Source organism: Gopherus evgoodei, chromosome 3 (assembly GCF_007399415.2).
Source record: "Gopherus evgoodei ecotype Sinaloan lineage chromosome 3, rGopEvg1_v1.p, whole genome shotgun sequence".
In the NCBI taxonomy this organism is placed as follows: Eukaryota; Metazoa; Chordata; order Testudines; family Testudinidae; genus Gopherus; species Gopherus evgoodei.
The window spans coordinates 40,456,367-40,473,037 of NC_044324.1; the positions used below are offsets into that span (position 1 = coordinate 40,456,367).

The 16,671-nt window shown below is 42.8% G+C and overlaps 1 protein-coding gene across 4 annotated transcripts in view; it reads right to left on the reverse strand.

Moving 5' to 3' along the window:
• The window catches only part of ASAP2 (ArfGAP with SH3 domain, ankyrin repeat and PH domain 2), a 196,749-nt gene that overhangs the window by 24,537 nt on the left and 155,541 nt on the right, over window positions 1-16,671 (reverse strand). For all 4 annotated transcript variants that reach the window (XM_030555465.1, XM_030555463.1, XM_030555464.1 and 1 more), the window contains one exon: window positions 798-1,053. In XM_030555465.1, coding sequence (XP_030411325.1) covers window positions 798-1,053 — 256 coding nt within the window. The remainder of the gene's footprint in view (window positions 1-797; window positions 1,054-16,671) is intronic.

The following is a 16,671-nucleotide window of genomic DNA, read 5'->3' on the forward strand; positions in this document are numbered from 1 at the left end:
GGAGTATGTTTAGCTATGAAAATTTAAAGCACATTAAAAAAATCAACAAGCAGGAGAGGTTGTGCACATTGAATAAGTGACACTGATAATATAACAAAATTTAGTTAATAGTTAATATACGTTTTATTTTTTCGCAAAATGCAAATTCCATGTTTTTCCATGGCAAATGGATTTCTAGGATCCCTGATAATGAGTAATGGGAGTTATGTTTTGGTCAGTTACCAATCTTGTAAAACTCCTAATTCTCCAAATTGTGTACGTATCTTATATTTCACCTTTTATTTTATTTCCAAACTTTCTAGCACAGATTTAAGAAGTATCTGTAATGTTATCATTGTTTATCTTTCTTCATACTCTCTTTGGGCTCTTTTAAAGCGAAGCCTTTCCACAACAGCTAGATGATTCAATTCAGACTGACACATCTTTAGGAAATAAAAGTTTTAAAAGTTGGAGCACAAACTGAAAGCAGTTGATAAAGTTGATCATCTGGGCTGTTACTCATTTCTTATACGTAGCTTGAACTTTATTATTTTTTTTAAACATGTATTATTGTCACACATATTCTGTATACCTGAATGTATGTAATTCAGAATATGTTTTCTTTCACTAGCCCGTACAATGTAAATCAAATTCAGAATATGTTGTGCAGATTCACTTCAAGTTTAAAAAAAAAAAATCAGTAAATAGTTCCAATACCTACCTGTGCAAAGTAACTGCAAAACAAATCTTCAAAATGTAAGAAAAAAAATGTTATGATCCCATTTCTTCTAAAACATTATATTTTCCAGCGTTAGTACCTTTGCCAATATTCCTTGGAGGTAGGGGAGGTGCACTTGTAGTAACAGGTACTGCAGGTTGAATGGGAGGTGGACTGCCACTAAGTATTGCTCCATAGGTTTCATTCTGTAATATACTAGGCATAAAACTTCTTTGTTTATCCTTAGCAATATTTGCTGCATCTCTTGCCAAAGATGCTACATTAGGCTGAAGTTGATTTGATCCCAGCTGATAGAAACTGACAGGCCTGTCCTCTCTCCGATTAGGACTCGGTTGCTAAAACCACACCGAAACAAAAATGCACAAGGGTATTACATTAGTTAACATATTCAGCAAAATATAAAAATATATTGAAAAATATACCCAACACTTGCTAGCCAGAGGACTATGCCTACTAACTCTTGAAAAGTATCATACCTGTGTTGCTGCCACTGCCGCCACCACTTCTGACCACACCTCCCCTTAAAGCCACATTTCCTTCATATAATTTAAAAGAAAAAAAAATGGTTGTGTACCATTTATTGGATATGTATTTAATTGTAACAAATGGTCTCAATCAATTTGCTATGTAATTATATTTTTAAATGTAGCTTCCTACTTCTCTGTTGCACCTTCTTTCCTTTCTTGGCTTCAGTAACTTTTTTCCCTCATTTCTATAATAGACCATGGTTCATCTTTCACTGCATTTTTCCTAGTGTCTATTTATTATCATCATCATCACCACCATCCATGACATGTATTATGGCAGCACTGAGAGGTCCCAAATAAGACTCAGCTCCCATGTGCTAGGCACTGCACAAATACATAATAAAAGATAGTTCCTGTCCCAAAGCACTTACAATTAGGGATGTCAAGGGACTAAAAAAAATTAATCACGATTAATTGCTATTAATCACGCAATTAATTGCATTGTTAAACAATAACAGAATACCATTTATTTAAATATTTGATATTTTCTACAGTTTAAAATATATTTATTTCATTTAGAACATGGAATACAAAGTGTACAGTGCTCATTTTATGTTTAATTTTTATTACAACCTATCACAAGAACTGTAGTGCAATCTCGTTATAATGAAAGTTGAACTTACAAATATAGAATAATGTACAAAATATAACTGCATTCAAAAATAAAACAATGTAAAACTTTAGAACCTACAAGTCCACTCAGTCCTATTCAGCCAGTCGCTCAGACAAACAAGTTTGGTTACAATTTGCAGGAGATAATGCTGCCCACATCTTGTTTACAATGTCACCTGAAAGTGAGAACAGGCTTCTACATGGCACTGTTGTAGCTGGCATCACAAGATATTTACGTGCCAGATGCGCTAAAGACTCATATGCCCCTTCATGCTTCAGCCACCATTCCAGAAGACATGCATCCATGCTGATGACGGGTTCTGCTCGATAACAATCCGAAGAAGAGCAGACCAACGCATGTTCAATTTCATCATCTGAGTCAGATGCCACCGGCAAAAGGTTGATTTTCTTTTTTGGTGGTTCAGGTTCTGTAGTTTCCGCCTTGGAGTGTTGCTCTTTTAAGACACCTAAAAGCATTCTCCACACCTCATCCCTCTCAGATTTTGGACGGCACTTCAGATTCTTAAATCTTGGGTCGAGTGCTGTAGCTATCTTTAGAAATCTCACATTGGTACTTTCTTTGCGTTTTGTCAAATCTGCTGTGAAAATGATCTTAAAATGAACATGTGCTGGGTCATCATCTGAGACTGCTATGACATGAAATATGTGGCACAATGTGGGTAAAACAGAACAGAATACATACAATTCTCTCCTAAGGAGTTCATTCACAAATTTAATTAATGCATCATCAGCATGGAAGCATGCCCTCCGGAATGGAGGCCAAAGCATGAAAGGACATAGGAATGTTTAGTATATCTAGCACATAAATACCTTGCAATGCCAGCTACAAAAGTGTCATCTGAAAGCCTGTTCTCACTTTCAGGTGACATTGTAAATAAGCAGCTGTCAGCAGTTCTACCCCAGAAATGTAAACAAACTCGTTTGTCTTAGCAATTGGCTGAACAAGAAGTAGGACTGAGTGGACTTGTAGGCTCTAAAGTTTTACATTGGTTTGTTTCTGAGTGTAGTTATGTAACAACAAAAAATCTAAAGTTGTAAATTACAATTTCACGATAAAGCAATTGCACAACAGTACTTGTATGAGGTGAATTAAACAAGAGATACTATTTTTATCATTTTTACAGTGTAAATATTTGAAATAAAATAATAATATAAAGTGAGCACTGTACACTTTGTATTCTGACTTGTAACAGAAATCAATATATTTGAAAATGTAGAGAAATATCCAAAAATATTTACTAAATTTCAATTGGTATTCTATTGCTTAACAGTGCGATTAATCACAATTATTTTGTTTACTCACTTATTTTGTGTTTTTTTTAGTTAATCGCATGAGTTAACTGCGATTATTCAACAGCCCTACTTACAATCTAAACAGACAAGACAAAGAAAGAGTAGGAGGGCTCACCCAAACATTGAGGGAAGAAAAGACTTCCCCAAGATCATACAGCAGGTTATTGTAGAGCCAGTAAAAGAACAAAGGTCTCCGAAGTTCCAGTCCAATGTCCTGACCATGCTATGTCTACCGTTTCTTTCCTTTTTTTCATTCTTTCACCTTGCAGCCCCATATCATATCTTTCTCTTTCTCTACATTGTTCTCTCTAACATCTTTCCTTTCTTCTCCCCACTTCTCCCACGAAAATCCTTCTTCCTCCATCTCTCCCCCTTCCCTCAGTACCTTTCTTCTCTTTTCTAACTTATGTCATCAATCTCTCTCTTGCCCAGATCCATCAACTCTCATGCGTGGTTTAGAAATTTTATCCAACACCTAATAGCTACACCTCTCTCCCGATATAACGCAACCCAATATAACATGAATTCGGATATAATGCGGTAAAGCAGCGCTCCAGGAAGGTGGGGCTGCACGCTCCAGCGGATCAAAGCAAGTTCAATATAACACAGTTTCACCTATAATGCAATAAGATTTTTTTGGCTCCCGAGGACAGCGTTATATCGGGGTAGAGGTGTACTTGCCAGTGACTGTTATGTTAGATGAGGGGCCCCACTGACCAGGGGCAACACTTACATGAAAAGCTATTGCCTAACTCCATAAGCTGCTGGGATATGGGAGAGTACTGGGATTCCTACCAGTGTGCTCTCCCTCTGCCCCATCTTTTATATCAGGCCTGTTGTATTAATTTAGATGGAATATATGGGCTAATGGTGTTACCAAAACCCAGTTACTATCCAACATTAAACAGTTTTAAACACAGATCGGGGTTTGGTATACAGAGACCTCAGCCTACTTAGTACCACGGTAAACACACCATTAAAATCCTTTTAACCTTTTATTAAAGATACAGAAGAAAAAGAAAAGCAGTTAGCTATTTTGAAACAATGTATTAAATAAGGCTTTCATTTTAACAAAATCCCTTGTTCTCTTTCCCTTTAGCTGGTATGAGTCTTCAGAAGAAAAAAACCCTCATTAGGATTGCATTAAAGATGGTCTTAACTGTCCTTTTGTGGAAAAGAGAAGAAGAAGTTAGTAGAGATGGACTGGAGCTGCTGTCACTATTGTTAAAGTCTGATCCTGTTTCCTAGAAGACCAAACAAAACAAACACACACAAGAGGGGAGAGAAAAGAACAGCAAAGATAGAAAATTCAGCTTCAATCTCTGGGGTTGACTTTCATTTGCAGCCTCACTGCTGGAAAGATACAGGCAGAGCCCACAGTCTTATCAGGCACTCAGAGACCTGGCAAACCTCTACCAACATCTGGATGTTTTGGGCATTGCTTTTAGTTGCCTCTTTAGTCACAGGCTTACAGCAGTGTTGTAAAGTATTCAGTCTTGGCCTGTGAAGTCAGACACTTATTAGACAGAAAGAAAATGGAGATTGATAGGAAAGAGAAGAAAGAAGATAGAGAAGGAAAAGGACACATTGGTGGGGTGTGGCTGGGTGGATAAAAGAGACAAAGTCTCACATCCCAGGTGGTGGTTGGGATTCAGAAAGAGCTGGTGGAGATGGTGATGTTATCTGGTCAGGACACTTTTCAGGATTGGGATGAAGCTGGTCTGGAATTCAAGGAGATGGTAGGGGAGACAGCCATGATGGTGAAGCTTGCTGCAATAGCCAATTTTTTTCCTAAAGTATCTGACCTTAAGGACACCAAAAGGGAGTTATACGTGGAATAGCCTGGTCCTCTAATTATTTTGTCCACCAATTAGGCCTCATTTTCAACACATCAGTTTTGGTTCACTGATTTCTGATTCCACACTTTTCTTGTTTACCAAATATGATCATAACACAGTACTTGAGTTATACCAGGTGGCTTTTTAATTTGGACAAATTCAGTTTGTCTGTCTGTCTCCCTTATGCATCTATTCCCATCAACATATGTTGTTATAGGTTACTGTGACCTTTTATAAACTTACACTCACTTTTCACAGTTGAACTCACAATCAGAGGCCCAAATATCACCACAGGCCCCAAGTAGTAATTATCCAGTAAGTTTAATGCTCCCCAGCCCCTAATGGTTACAGAAAAGGCAAAGGGACATTTTGTCTCCCTATTTGCCACCTGGCTGCTGTGAGGGTTTAAGAGGAGAATCTACCCTTCATCTAACCTTTGTTTTCAAGGCCTCCTTCCCACTAAACAGGTCCAGTATTTGCGTCAGCTGCTATTCATATTTTTACCCTGCATCTGCAAAGTAAAATTAAGCAGGGTTCTGCACAAACACAGTGATATTTACAAGAGTTTGTAAACACTTTGCACTCTGCTACCTCTCAGGGAGAGCTATGGGGAGGCTCAGAAGAAGCAATGAATTGGTCTGTCTGCAGAATCAGTGAAAGTATTGCACTGATTTACAGACTTTCCACATGTGGAAAGTTGTCTTTCCAATCGTAAGAGCCAGAAAATTATCTTTTTGAAAATTAAGTTTATATAATAGCTAATGACACTTCTTCCAGAAAGCTAAGTACTCTCTATGAGTGGATCTTTCAAGCCCTGCCTATCAGAACTTTTATTTAAAAAACCTCATTTCAATTCATAAGAATTCTGCCTGAAAATAGAAATTGATTTCAGGCTGCTATAATTTATTTGTCACAATACAAGACAGCTGTGTACACCAAGTCTTAAATTTAAATTGAATTTCAAATAAAAGATTATCATCATGATAATGCAGTGGCTAAAGGCTACAAAAGTTTCTTGATTTGCAGATTTGTACCTATGTGATAAAATATTGTACTAGAAATGACGGAATGTTCAGATGTCTATGCTGCTCTGGGATAACCACTATTCTAATAACGACAAGATACCTCATTGTGAGCAGTTCGGACAAAAGATTAGAAATTTACAAAGTGGAGCAGGGTAGTTCCTTACTGATGTTTACATGCACAATGTTTCTTCCACTTCAAACACAGGTGAAACTCAAAAGGTAGAAACTCCTTTGTTAAAAAATGCTTCTAGAATACACATACTCTTTAAAAGTACCAGAAAAGAGCTCATTCCACTCCCCACATTCTTATGCAAAATAACACTCAGGCCTATGTAAAAATCTTACTCCACCTTTTAATTATACAACCATTAAAGATGAACAAGCATAACCACTGCAGCATTAATAACCAAACTCTCACAAAGGAAGAATAATACTTTGCCCAATAGCCCATGAATGTACTCAGCAGGGTAACTCCCTTCAATAATAAGAATCCTAAGATTTGGACTAGTAAAGCATTCTGGTCCATAAGAATACAGGGTAACATTTTCAAAAGTGCCTAAATGACTCAGAATGCAAGTTCCATTTTCAGAAGTGCCTAAGTCCCACTAAAACACACTGCTGAAAATGTTACCCATAAGCAAGAACGGCACAGGATCCAAGCCTCTCACCAGCTCTCTTCTTAATGAGGAAGCACGATTAAAGGGAGGATAGAAGGATTAAAGGGAGATGGGTGAGTTTGACAGATGGGAGGAAGTGTTAATCAATCTGTGCACACTATCAATATGTGCCCTAATCAGTTCACTTCAAGTCTTGTGGCAAGTCATCTGTTTGCTTTGTGTATTTCAGACTTATTTTTCTTGTCGGTAAGCAGCAAAGAGTCCTGTGGCACCTTACAGACTAACAGATGTATTGGAGCATGAGCTTTCGTGGGTGAGTTCCCACTTCGTCGCATCTGACGAAGTGGGTATTCACCCACGAAAGCTCATGCTCCAATACATCTGTTAGTCTATAAGGTGCCACAGGACTCTTTGCTGCTTTTTCAGATCCAGACTAACACAGCTACCCTCTGATACTTTTCCTGTTGTAACAGTAGTCCTTTGTAATTATTGTTGTCGAATGATAACTGTAATAGACAGAGTCATGGGTTCATATGTTTATCACAGAACTGAGTTGTAACATTCAGGAGATCAACAAGAGTATAAATGAGCCTTTAAAAATAAGGTTAAATAAACGCACAGCTGTGTAGACTGTTGGTATAAATAAAATGAACCATTTAGCAACTGCATTCAGGCCAAGCAGGTGTTTATACCCACAGTATAGTGAACACATAAGCTACTAGGTTTCAGAGTGGTAGCTGTGTTAGGCCATGGCTACACTAGAGAGTTGCAGCGCTGGTGAGGGGGTTACAGCGCTGCAACTTAGGATGTGTCCATACTTGCAAAGCACGGCCAGCGCTGCAACTCCCTGGTTGCAGCGCTGGCTGTACACCCGGTCGAGCCTCGGGTGTAGGGATTCCAGCGCTGGTGATCCAGCGCTGGTCAGCAAGTGTGGACGCCCACCAGCGCTTTTATTGACCTCCGGGGTATAAGGAGGTATCCCAGCATACCTTAGAAGCCTCTCTGGTAATCATGCACACTCCACTGCCCTGGGCTCAGCTGACCCCACCTTTAAATGCCCCGGGAATTTTAAAAATCCCCTTCCTGTTTGCTCAGCCAGGTGTGGAGTGCAATCAATCATTCAATCAATCAGCGACCATGCCTCCACGCCCCAAACGAGCCCCAGCATGGAACAATTCCGAGCTGCAGGACCTCATCAGTGTTTGGGGGGAGGAAGCTGTGCAAGCACAGCTGCGCTCCAGAAGGAGAAATTATGATACCTATGGGCAGATATCGCAGTCCTTGCTGAGAAGGGGCCACGAACGGGACGCTTTGCAGTGCAGGGTCAAAATAAAAGAGCTGAGGAGTGCTTATTGCAAAGCCCGTGAGGGAAATCGCCGCTCAGGAGCTGCCCCCACAACCTGCCGGTTTTACAAGGAGCTGGATGCCATATTTGGGTGTGACCCCACTGCCAATCCGAGGACCACGATGGAGAGTTCAGAGCAGGGAGAAGTGGGGGAGGGTGTAGAGGAAGCCGACAGTGAGGCTACTGGCATGGAGAGAGACACCCCAGAGTCCCAGGAGGCATGCAGCCAGGAGCTCTTCTCAAGCCCGGAGGAGGCCAGCCAGTCGCAGCAGCTGGAAGTTGCTGGTGAGGAAGAAGCTGCGGAGTGTGCTCGGGGTAAGCAGATTTTTATGTTTTGGGAGAGGAGGGTTTGGGTTATGGCTGCCTACATGCATGCCTAAACGTGGAATAGCCCATTGATTTGCTCTATCACGTCTCTGTAATCGGCCTCGGTAATCTCTTGAAAAGTTGCAGCCAGAGCGTGCGCAATTTGCTTTCTCAAGTTTATCGGGAGAGCCACCGTGGTCCTTGTCCCGGTCAGGCTAACTCGTCCGATCCACTGTGCAGCGAGGGGTGGGGGGACCATGGCTGCACACAGGCAAGCTGCATAGGGGCCAGGGCGGAATCCACATTGCTGTAGAAGACCCTCCCTCTCTTCCCAGGTAACACGCAGCAGTGATATATCTGGCAGTAGGAAACCCTGTTGAGAATTTAGGGATACTTGAGTGCAGGGCGCCAGGTTCGCGGTCCCCCCCCAGCTCCGCGGTGCATTCCGGTATCCCCACCCCCTTCCAGCAAGTAGCCAGCCCCGCGGTGCGCTCCGGTCTTTCCCTCCCCTTCCCAGCGGGCAGCCAGCCCCGCGGTGCGCTCCGGTCTTCCCCTCACCCGTTCCCAGCACGTAGCCAGCCCAGTGGTGCGCTCCGGTCTTCCCCCCTCATTCCCAGAACGTAGCCAGCCCCGCGGTGCGCTCCGGTCTCCCCCTCCCCCCCGTTCCCAGCACGTAGCCAGCCCCGCGGTGCGCTCCGGTCTTCCCCCCCCCGTTCCCAGCACGTAGCCAGCCCCGCGGTGCGCTCCGGTCTTCCCCCCTCCTTCCCAGCACGTAGCCAGCCCCGCGGTGCCCTCCGGTTTTTCCCCACCCTTCCCAGCAGGCAGCCAGCCCCGAGGTGCCCTCCGGTCTCTCCCCCCCTTCCCAGCAGGCAGCCAGCCCCGAGGTGCCCTCCGGTCTCTCCCCCCCTTCCCAGCAGGCAGCCAGCCCCGCGGTGCCCTCCGGTCTCTCCCCCCCCCGTTCCCAGCAGGCAGCCAGCACAGCTGTGCATTCCCCCCCTCCCACCAGCAGGCCGGCAGTTACGCAGACCACCCCCCCCGCCAGCAGCTCGCCTCCTTCCTGTTCACTAATGTCCCCTGTGCAGGACACCAGCTACCTCCTGTACCCAGTGCAGATAAACCCCAGTGACCCATTGGTCAATTCCCCCTCCCAGGTGCAGTCGGGGCAGAAACACTCACCCCATTGCTCGCCATGCCTTCGCTTCCCTGTCTCTGTGTTATGTTAGGTATGTGGGAAGGATGCTACAAAAAGTCTAAAAACTCCTTCACTGTGTGATAATAAACAATGTAGCCTCTGTGTATTACATGTTTCTATGTTTTTTTTAGTGACCTTGACTAATGCAGCCGGATCACCGGCCTCACGTCGGTTGCAGAACTTGAGAAAAAATCCGCGAAAATCAAAAGAAGAATTGATCAAAGCAGTTATGATTCACTACAACAGAGAAAGTAGGAAGACGCAGGAATGGAGAGAGAAAATGTATGAGTGGAGGCAAACAGAAAGCAAGAGAAAGGAATTGGCTACCAAAAAAACCTCAAAGCAGATGATAAGCCTCCTGGCTCGCCAAACTGAGTCTTTCGAGTCTCTCGTAGCCATGCAGGCAGATCTGTACCATGGTAACCCACACCCCTCCCAAAGCTCTCTTTCTTGTTCCCCAGTATTTGCACAAAACATCTTTCTCCAGCAGCCAGTTTCTTATTACCCCCAGCTGCCCCTAACACCTGTACGATCACCTACCAGCCCTGATAACTACAATTCTTACCCTGTTCACTCCACCCCCATTACCCTGCAGCATAGTAATCCTGAAGTGCAGCAGACATTGAACAGTAATCCAAACAGGACATATTCAAACCTCTGAATGTACAGTCCACCACCCTAAACCCCCTGGCCTTTTATGTACTCTACTTTGAATAAAGGATTTTATGGCTTTTACAATACGTTTTATTATTGCAGGAAGTGGTAAATATTGTACCCCAAGGTAGAAAGGAGCACAGCAAAGGCACCAAACATTACTGTTGGCTCTCAGCATCAAATTGCTCCCTTAAGGCATCCCTAATCCTTGAAGCCCTTTCCTGGGCCTCTCTAGTAGCCCTGCTCTCTGGCTGTGCAAATTCATCCTCTAGGCGTCGAACCTCGGAGGTCCATTCCTCACTGAATCTTTCACCCTTCCCTTCACAAATATTATGGAGGGTACAGCACGCGGATATAATAGCGGAGATGCTGCTTTCCCCCAAATCTAGCTTCCCATAAAGACACCTCCAGCGCCCTTTCAAACGGCCAAAAGCACACTCCACAGTCATTCTGCACCGGCTCAGCCTGTAGTTGAACCGGTCCTTGCTCCTGTCAAGCTTCCCTGTATACGGTTTCATGAGCCATGGCATTAAGGGGTAAGCGGGGTCTCCAAGGATCACAGTGGGCATTTCAACGTCCCCTACTGTGATCTTGCAGTCTGGGAAAAAAGTCCCGACCCTCAGCCTCCTGAACAGGGCACTGTTCCGAAAGATGCGTGCATCGTGCACCTTTCCAGGTCATCCTGAGTAAATGTCAGTGAAACACCCAGGGTGATCCACAAGCGCTTGCAGAACCACGGAGAAATACCCCTTGCGATTAACGTACTCTGATGCCAGGTGGGGTGGTGACAGAATAGGAATATGCGTCCCATCTATTGCCCCTCCACAGTTAGGGAAACCCATTTCTGCAAAGCCATCCACAATGTCCTGCACGTTCCCCAGAGTCACAGTTCTTCTTAGCAGGGTGCGATTAATTGCTGTGCAAACTTGTATCAGCACCATTCCAACGGTGGACTTTCCCACTCCAAACTGGTTCGCCACCGATCAGTAGCTGTCTGGAGTTGCCAGCTTCCAGATTGCAATAGCCACCCGCTTCTCCACTGGCAGGGCAGCTCTCAATCTCGTGTCCCTGCGCCGCAGGGTTGGGGCGAGCTCAGCACACAGTGCCATGAAAGTGGCTTTTCTCATCCAAAAGTTCTGCAGCCACTGCTCGTCATCCCAGGCTTGCAGGACAATGTGATCCCACCACTGAGTGCTGGTTTCCCGAGCCCAAAGGTGCCGTTCCACGGTGCTAAGCACGTCTGTTACTGCCACAAGCAATTGAGTGTCTTGAGCGTCAGGCGTTTCAATATCATCGTCTGACTCCTCACTGTCACTTTGCAGCTGAAGGAATAGCTCCACTGCCATGCGTGATGTGCTGGCAACATTCATCAGCAAGGTCCTCAGCAGCTCAGGTTCCATTTGTAACAGAAATCTCAGAAATCGCGCTGCAAACTCACAATGCCGCCAAACTGCTCGGAATGTGTAGCAAAGCACCACAGGGTGTTGGAACAGGATGCGGAAAGACACGCACACTTCCTTCCCCTTCCCACAAGCCACAGCGCCAAAATGGGACGAGGTGCTCTGTGGGATAGCTGCCCACAATGCACCACTCCCAACAGTGCTGCAAGTGCTGCAAATGTGGCCACACTGCAGCGCTGGTAGCTGTCAGTGTGGCCACACTGCAGCGCTGGCCCTACACAGCTGTACGAACACAGCTGTAACTACCAACGCTGCACATCTGTAAGTGTAGCCATGGCCTTAGTCAGTATCAGCGAAAACAACGAGGAGACCTTGTGGCACCTTAGACTCAAACAAATTTATTTGGGCATAAACTTTCATGGGCTAGAACCCACTTCTTCACATGCATTGAGCGGAAAATTCAGTAGCAGGTATAAATACACAGCACTTGAAAAGATGGGAGTTGTCTTACCAAGTGGGAGGTCAGTCTAATGAGACAATTCAATTAACAGTAGAATACCAAAGGAGGAAAAATCACTTTTGTAGTGGTAATGAAAGTGGCCCATTTCAAACAGTTGAAAAGAAGTAACAGTAGGGGGAAATTAATATGGGGCAAATTAGGTATCCTACTGTTAACTGATTCAAATCACAGCATCCCAACTGGTTAAAAAAAAATGTTATCAAAATGACATGAATGACAGTCAATTATAGGTTTCAGAGTAGCAGCCATATTAATCTGTATCCGCAAAAAGAACAAGAGTACTTGTGGCACCTTAGAGACTAACAAATTTATTTCAGCATGAGCTTTCGTGAGCTACAGCTCACTTCTTCAGATACATAGAATGGAACACACAGACAGGAGATATTTATACATGCAGAGAACATGAAAAAGTGGAAGTATGCATACCAACAGGAAGAGCCTAATCAATTGAGATGAGTTATCATCAGCAGGAGAAAAAAAGCTTTTGAAGTGATAATTGAGATGACCCATAGAAGTTCAATTATACTAATTCACATCTTCATTTATAATATGAAAGCCTCTCTCCTTCTGTTACTTTAGAATCACTTGTTATAACAAACTTCCAGCCTTCAAAATAATTAAGCAATCAATTTGCAAACATCTAGAAGATAATGAGGTGATAAGTAACAGTCAGCATGCAATTGTCAAGAACAAATTCTGTCAAACCAATCTGTTAGGTTTTTTTTTTTTTTTTTGGACAGGATAACAAGCCTTGTGGATAGTGGGGAAACAGTAGACCTGGTATATCTTGCCTTCAGTAAAGTTTTTGATATAGTTTCACATGACCGTCTCATAAACAAACTAGGGAAAGGCATACTAGATGGAGCTACTACAAGGTGGGTGCAAAACTGGTTGGAAAACCATTCCCAGACAGTAGTTATCAGGGGTTCAGTCATGCCGGAAGGGCATAATGAGTGGGGTCCCACAGTTCTGGGTCCAGTTCTGTTCAATATCTTCATCAATGATTTAGATAATGGCATAGAGTACACTTGTAAAGTTGCGGATGATACCAAGCTGGGAGGCGTTGCAAGCGCTTTGGAGGACAGGATTAAAATTCAAAATGATCTGGATAACCTGGAGAGATAGTCTGAAGTAAAATGCAAAGTCCTCCATTTAGGAAAGAACAGTCAGTTGCACACATACAAAACAGAAAATGACTGCCTAGGAAGGAGTACTGCAGAAAGGGATCTGGGGGTCATAGTGGACCACAAGCCAAATGAATCAACAGTGTAACACTGTTGCAAAAAAAGTGAATATATCATTCTGGGATATATCATCAGGAGTGCTGTAAGCAAGACATGAGAAGTAATTCTTCCGTTCTACTCTGTGCTGATTAGGCCTTACCTGGAGTATTGCGTCTAGCTCTGGGAGCCACATTTCAGGAAAGATGTGGACAAATTGGAGAAAGTTCAGAGAAGAGCAACAAAAATGATCAAAGTTCTAGAAAAGATGACCTTGAGGGAAGATTGAAAAAAAATGGATTTGTTTAGTCTAGAGAAGAAAAGACTGAGAGGGGACATGATAACAGTTTTCAAGTACATAAAAGGTTGTTACAAAGAGGCAGAAAAATTGTTCTTAACCTCTAAGGATAGGACAAGAAGCAATGGGCTTCAATTGCAGCAAGGGAGGTTTAGGTTGGACATTAAGAAAAATTTCCTAATTGTCAGGCTGGTTAATCATTGGAATAAATTGCCTAGGGAGGTTGTGGAATCTCCATCATTGGAGATTTTTAAGAGCAGGTTAGACAAACACCTGTTAGAAATTGTCTAGATAATACCTAGTCCTGCCAAGAGTGCAGGGGACTGGACTAGATGACCTCTCGAGGTCCCTTCCAGTCCAATGATTCTATGAAAAGCCTAAATTTCAGAAGAGACCTATCCCAACAAAAAATTACAAAAACTATTAAAACGTCTTTATGAATAAAAAGAGGGGCCAGGGAAAAAAAGACACAGACAAAAGCCCTCCTTCTGACAGCTATCTGACATTTATAAACAGAACTCTAATGTGACCTGAGGTAAACTCAAACGCACCAACAATCAACAGTGAATTCAACGGAACTCACAAATGATAACCACAGACTAATAGTCCTTAATTTTCTTTCAGAAGTCCCTGTAGTATAAGCCTAGTGAAGCACCAGTTTTATTACTTTAGCCTCACTGCTGAATAGCAAATTAATTCTTTAAAGAGATTAAGCTGAGAAGCTGACCAAAACAAAGTGCAGACGTCAGAGAACTGAAAAAGGTGCTGGGCACTAAGAACTAGTGGCACCTGAACACACCAGGAAAGCAGAACAAAACAAAAACAAGGTACAGAGCGTAACCAAAATGCATGGATACAACAGACAAGAAGATCTGAAGTGCTTAACAATATAATGGAGCTGGCTAGAAGAAAGGTTTATAGCAGGAAAAGGATAGTCTATACAGCAATATGGCTATTATAGCTAATGATACATAATAAGGACAAAACCTTATCAGGATCCAGTGAAGAGTTGCAGCAAATGGCGTATGAACCCCAATCTTTTCAAAGGACTCCATCACTGAAGACAGTCAAGCAAAAACTGAAGGGAAGGAAGTAACATTTATACTTTGCAGGGGCTGGCACACAGCAGTCAGTAGGGGACCTGGTTCATGCTTTATGCCATTAATGTTGCTGTCAAAGGTCAAAAAAATCACAAGCACTAGAAAAGTTTCATTTCTCCTGCACTAAGGAGATAAGACCCAAGAATAAGAATTCTGCACAGACAGTATTCCCAACAGAAGTGATTTTCCAGTGAAGGAGACATTTATTTCAGAATGACAGGGCAAGGACCATTCTGCTAATCCAACAATTTGACTGCTGAGACATTCCTTAAAGGTGATGAGCAAAGGAAAACAATAGGCTTATACCCTTTTCCCTTTCTTTATGATGTATAAATGGGTGTGAAAAGTTTTGGTTTGGGTTGTTTTTTTAATTTATTTTTAATTTTGGAAATATAGGTCCTATTTAAGCTGGAAGACTATACAATGACTGGAAAACTAATGAAATGGTGATATTGGAAGAGCTAAACTAATGAAAGTTTAGCTACCAAGAGGAGATAGTATTTCTAGTCAGAAACTTCTAAGGTAAAACATAGCTGGGGCGGGAGGGTGGAGAGGAAGGAGAGACTTTACAAAGATACCTAACTTAACAAAAGCCTTTCAGGCCTTCTTTATACATCATAAAGAAGCAAAAGAGGGCATAAACCCATTTTTAAAAAATCCTTTGCAGATCACCTTTAATGCTTCTCAAATTTTTTTTTTAAATAAAATGAGGGTGGGCCACACTCTTCAATGCTGTGGGCTGGATGCTAATTTTGGGCCAACTGCATGGGCCAAATACAGAAATAGAATTCCAGTTTCTAGAATCAGACCATTTATTTCAGTTTCACATTTGGCCATTAAGACATGAATGGTGTTAAGTAGTAATAAAATTAAATACACGTCAGAGAATAGCTCACTCTTAGTACAAACACTGAGGAAAACATTTTTCTTGCATGAATATCTCAATTCAACATCAATATTCATTGCTGCAAGTCAGAGACAGCAGCAGAGGATGTTGCTCTCCGGCTTATTGCAAAGTTTTGACTTGACATTTCATTGCTGAGAATGTGCTTCCGCAAATGTATGTGCTTCCAAACATTGAACATAACTTCAACACAAAGTCTAATTTTAACAGATTTCCCACAAAGTGCCTCGTGGTGTATGATGCAGTGGAGAGTAAGACATTCAACTCCATTTTGTCTCAGCAAACCTACTAATCCACCTTTACTGCTGGTCATTGCTTTGGCACCATCTGTGACTATGCACAAGCATACTTGGGAACTGCCATATTTTCTCACAGCAGAAGCAAGTACCTTGTAAATCTCCACCTACTTTGTACTACACTTGAGTCAAACTAATTCCAGTATCTTCTCAAGCACAGAGAAATCCTCATCAATAGTTCAGATGAAAATTAATAGTGGGCTCAGGTCACTGGTATCAATGCTCTCATCTAGAGATAAGTACGTACATTTTTCAGCAGCTATCTTGAGTTTTGAGGACATATTATTGTTCATGTCATTTACCCTCCTTGCTATAGTTTGGTGAGACAGTGACACTCAAAATCCTTTTCCATTTTTCCATCCTCAAATGCGTGAGTCATCTGGATTGCACACCTTTTTTTACCACATGACCATCCCTAAAAGGCTTTTTACATCTCACCAGCTCAGGGTTTGTCAAACAGAGGTCACCATTTGTGTAGGGAAAGCCCCTGGCAGGCCGGGCCAGTGCATTTATAGATTCATAGATTCTAGGGTCAGAAGGGACCAATGTGATCATCTAGTCCGACCCCCGGCACAAAGCAGGCCACAGAACCCTATCCATCCACTTCTATAACAAACCCCTAACCTATGCCTGAGTTATTCAAGTCTTCAAATTGTGGTCTGAAGACCTCAAGCTGCAGAGAATCCACCAGCAAGTGACCCATGCCCCACGCTGCAGGGGAAAGCGAAAAGCCTCCAAGGCCTCTGTCAATCTGCCCTGGAGGAAAATTCCTTCCTGACCCCAAA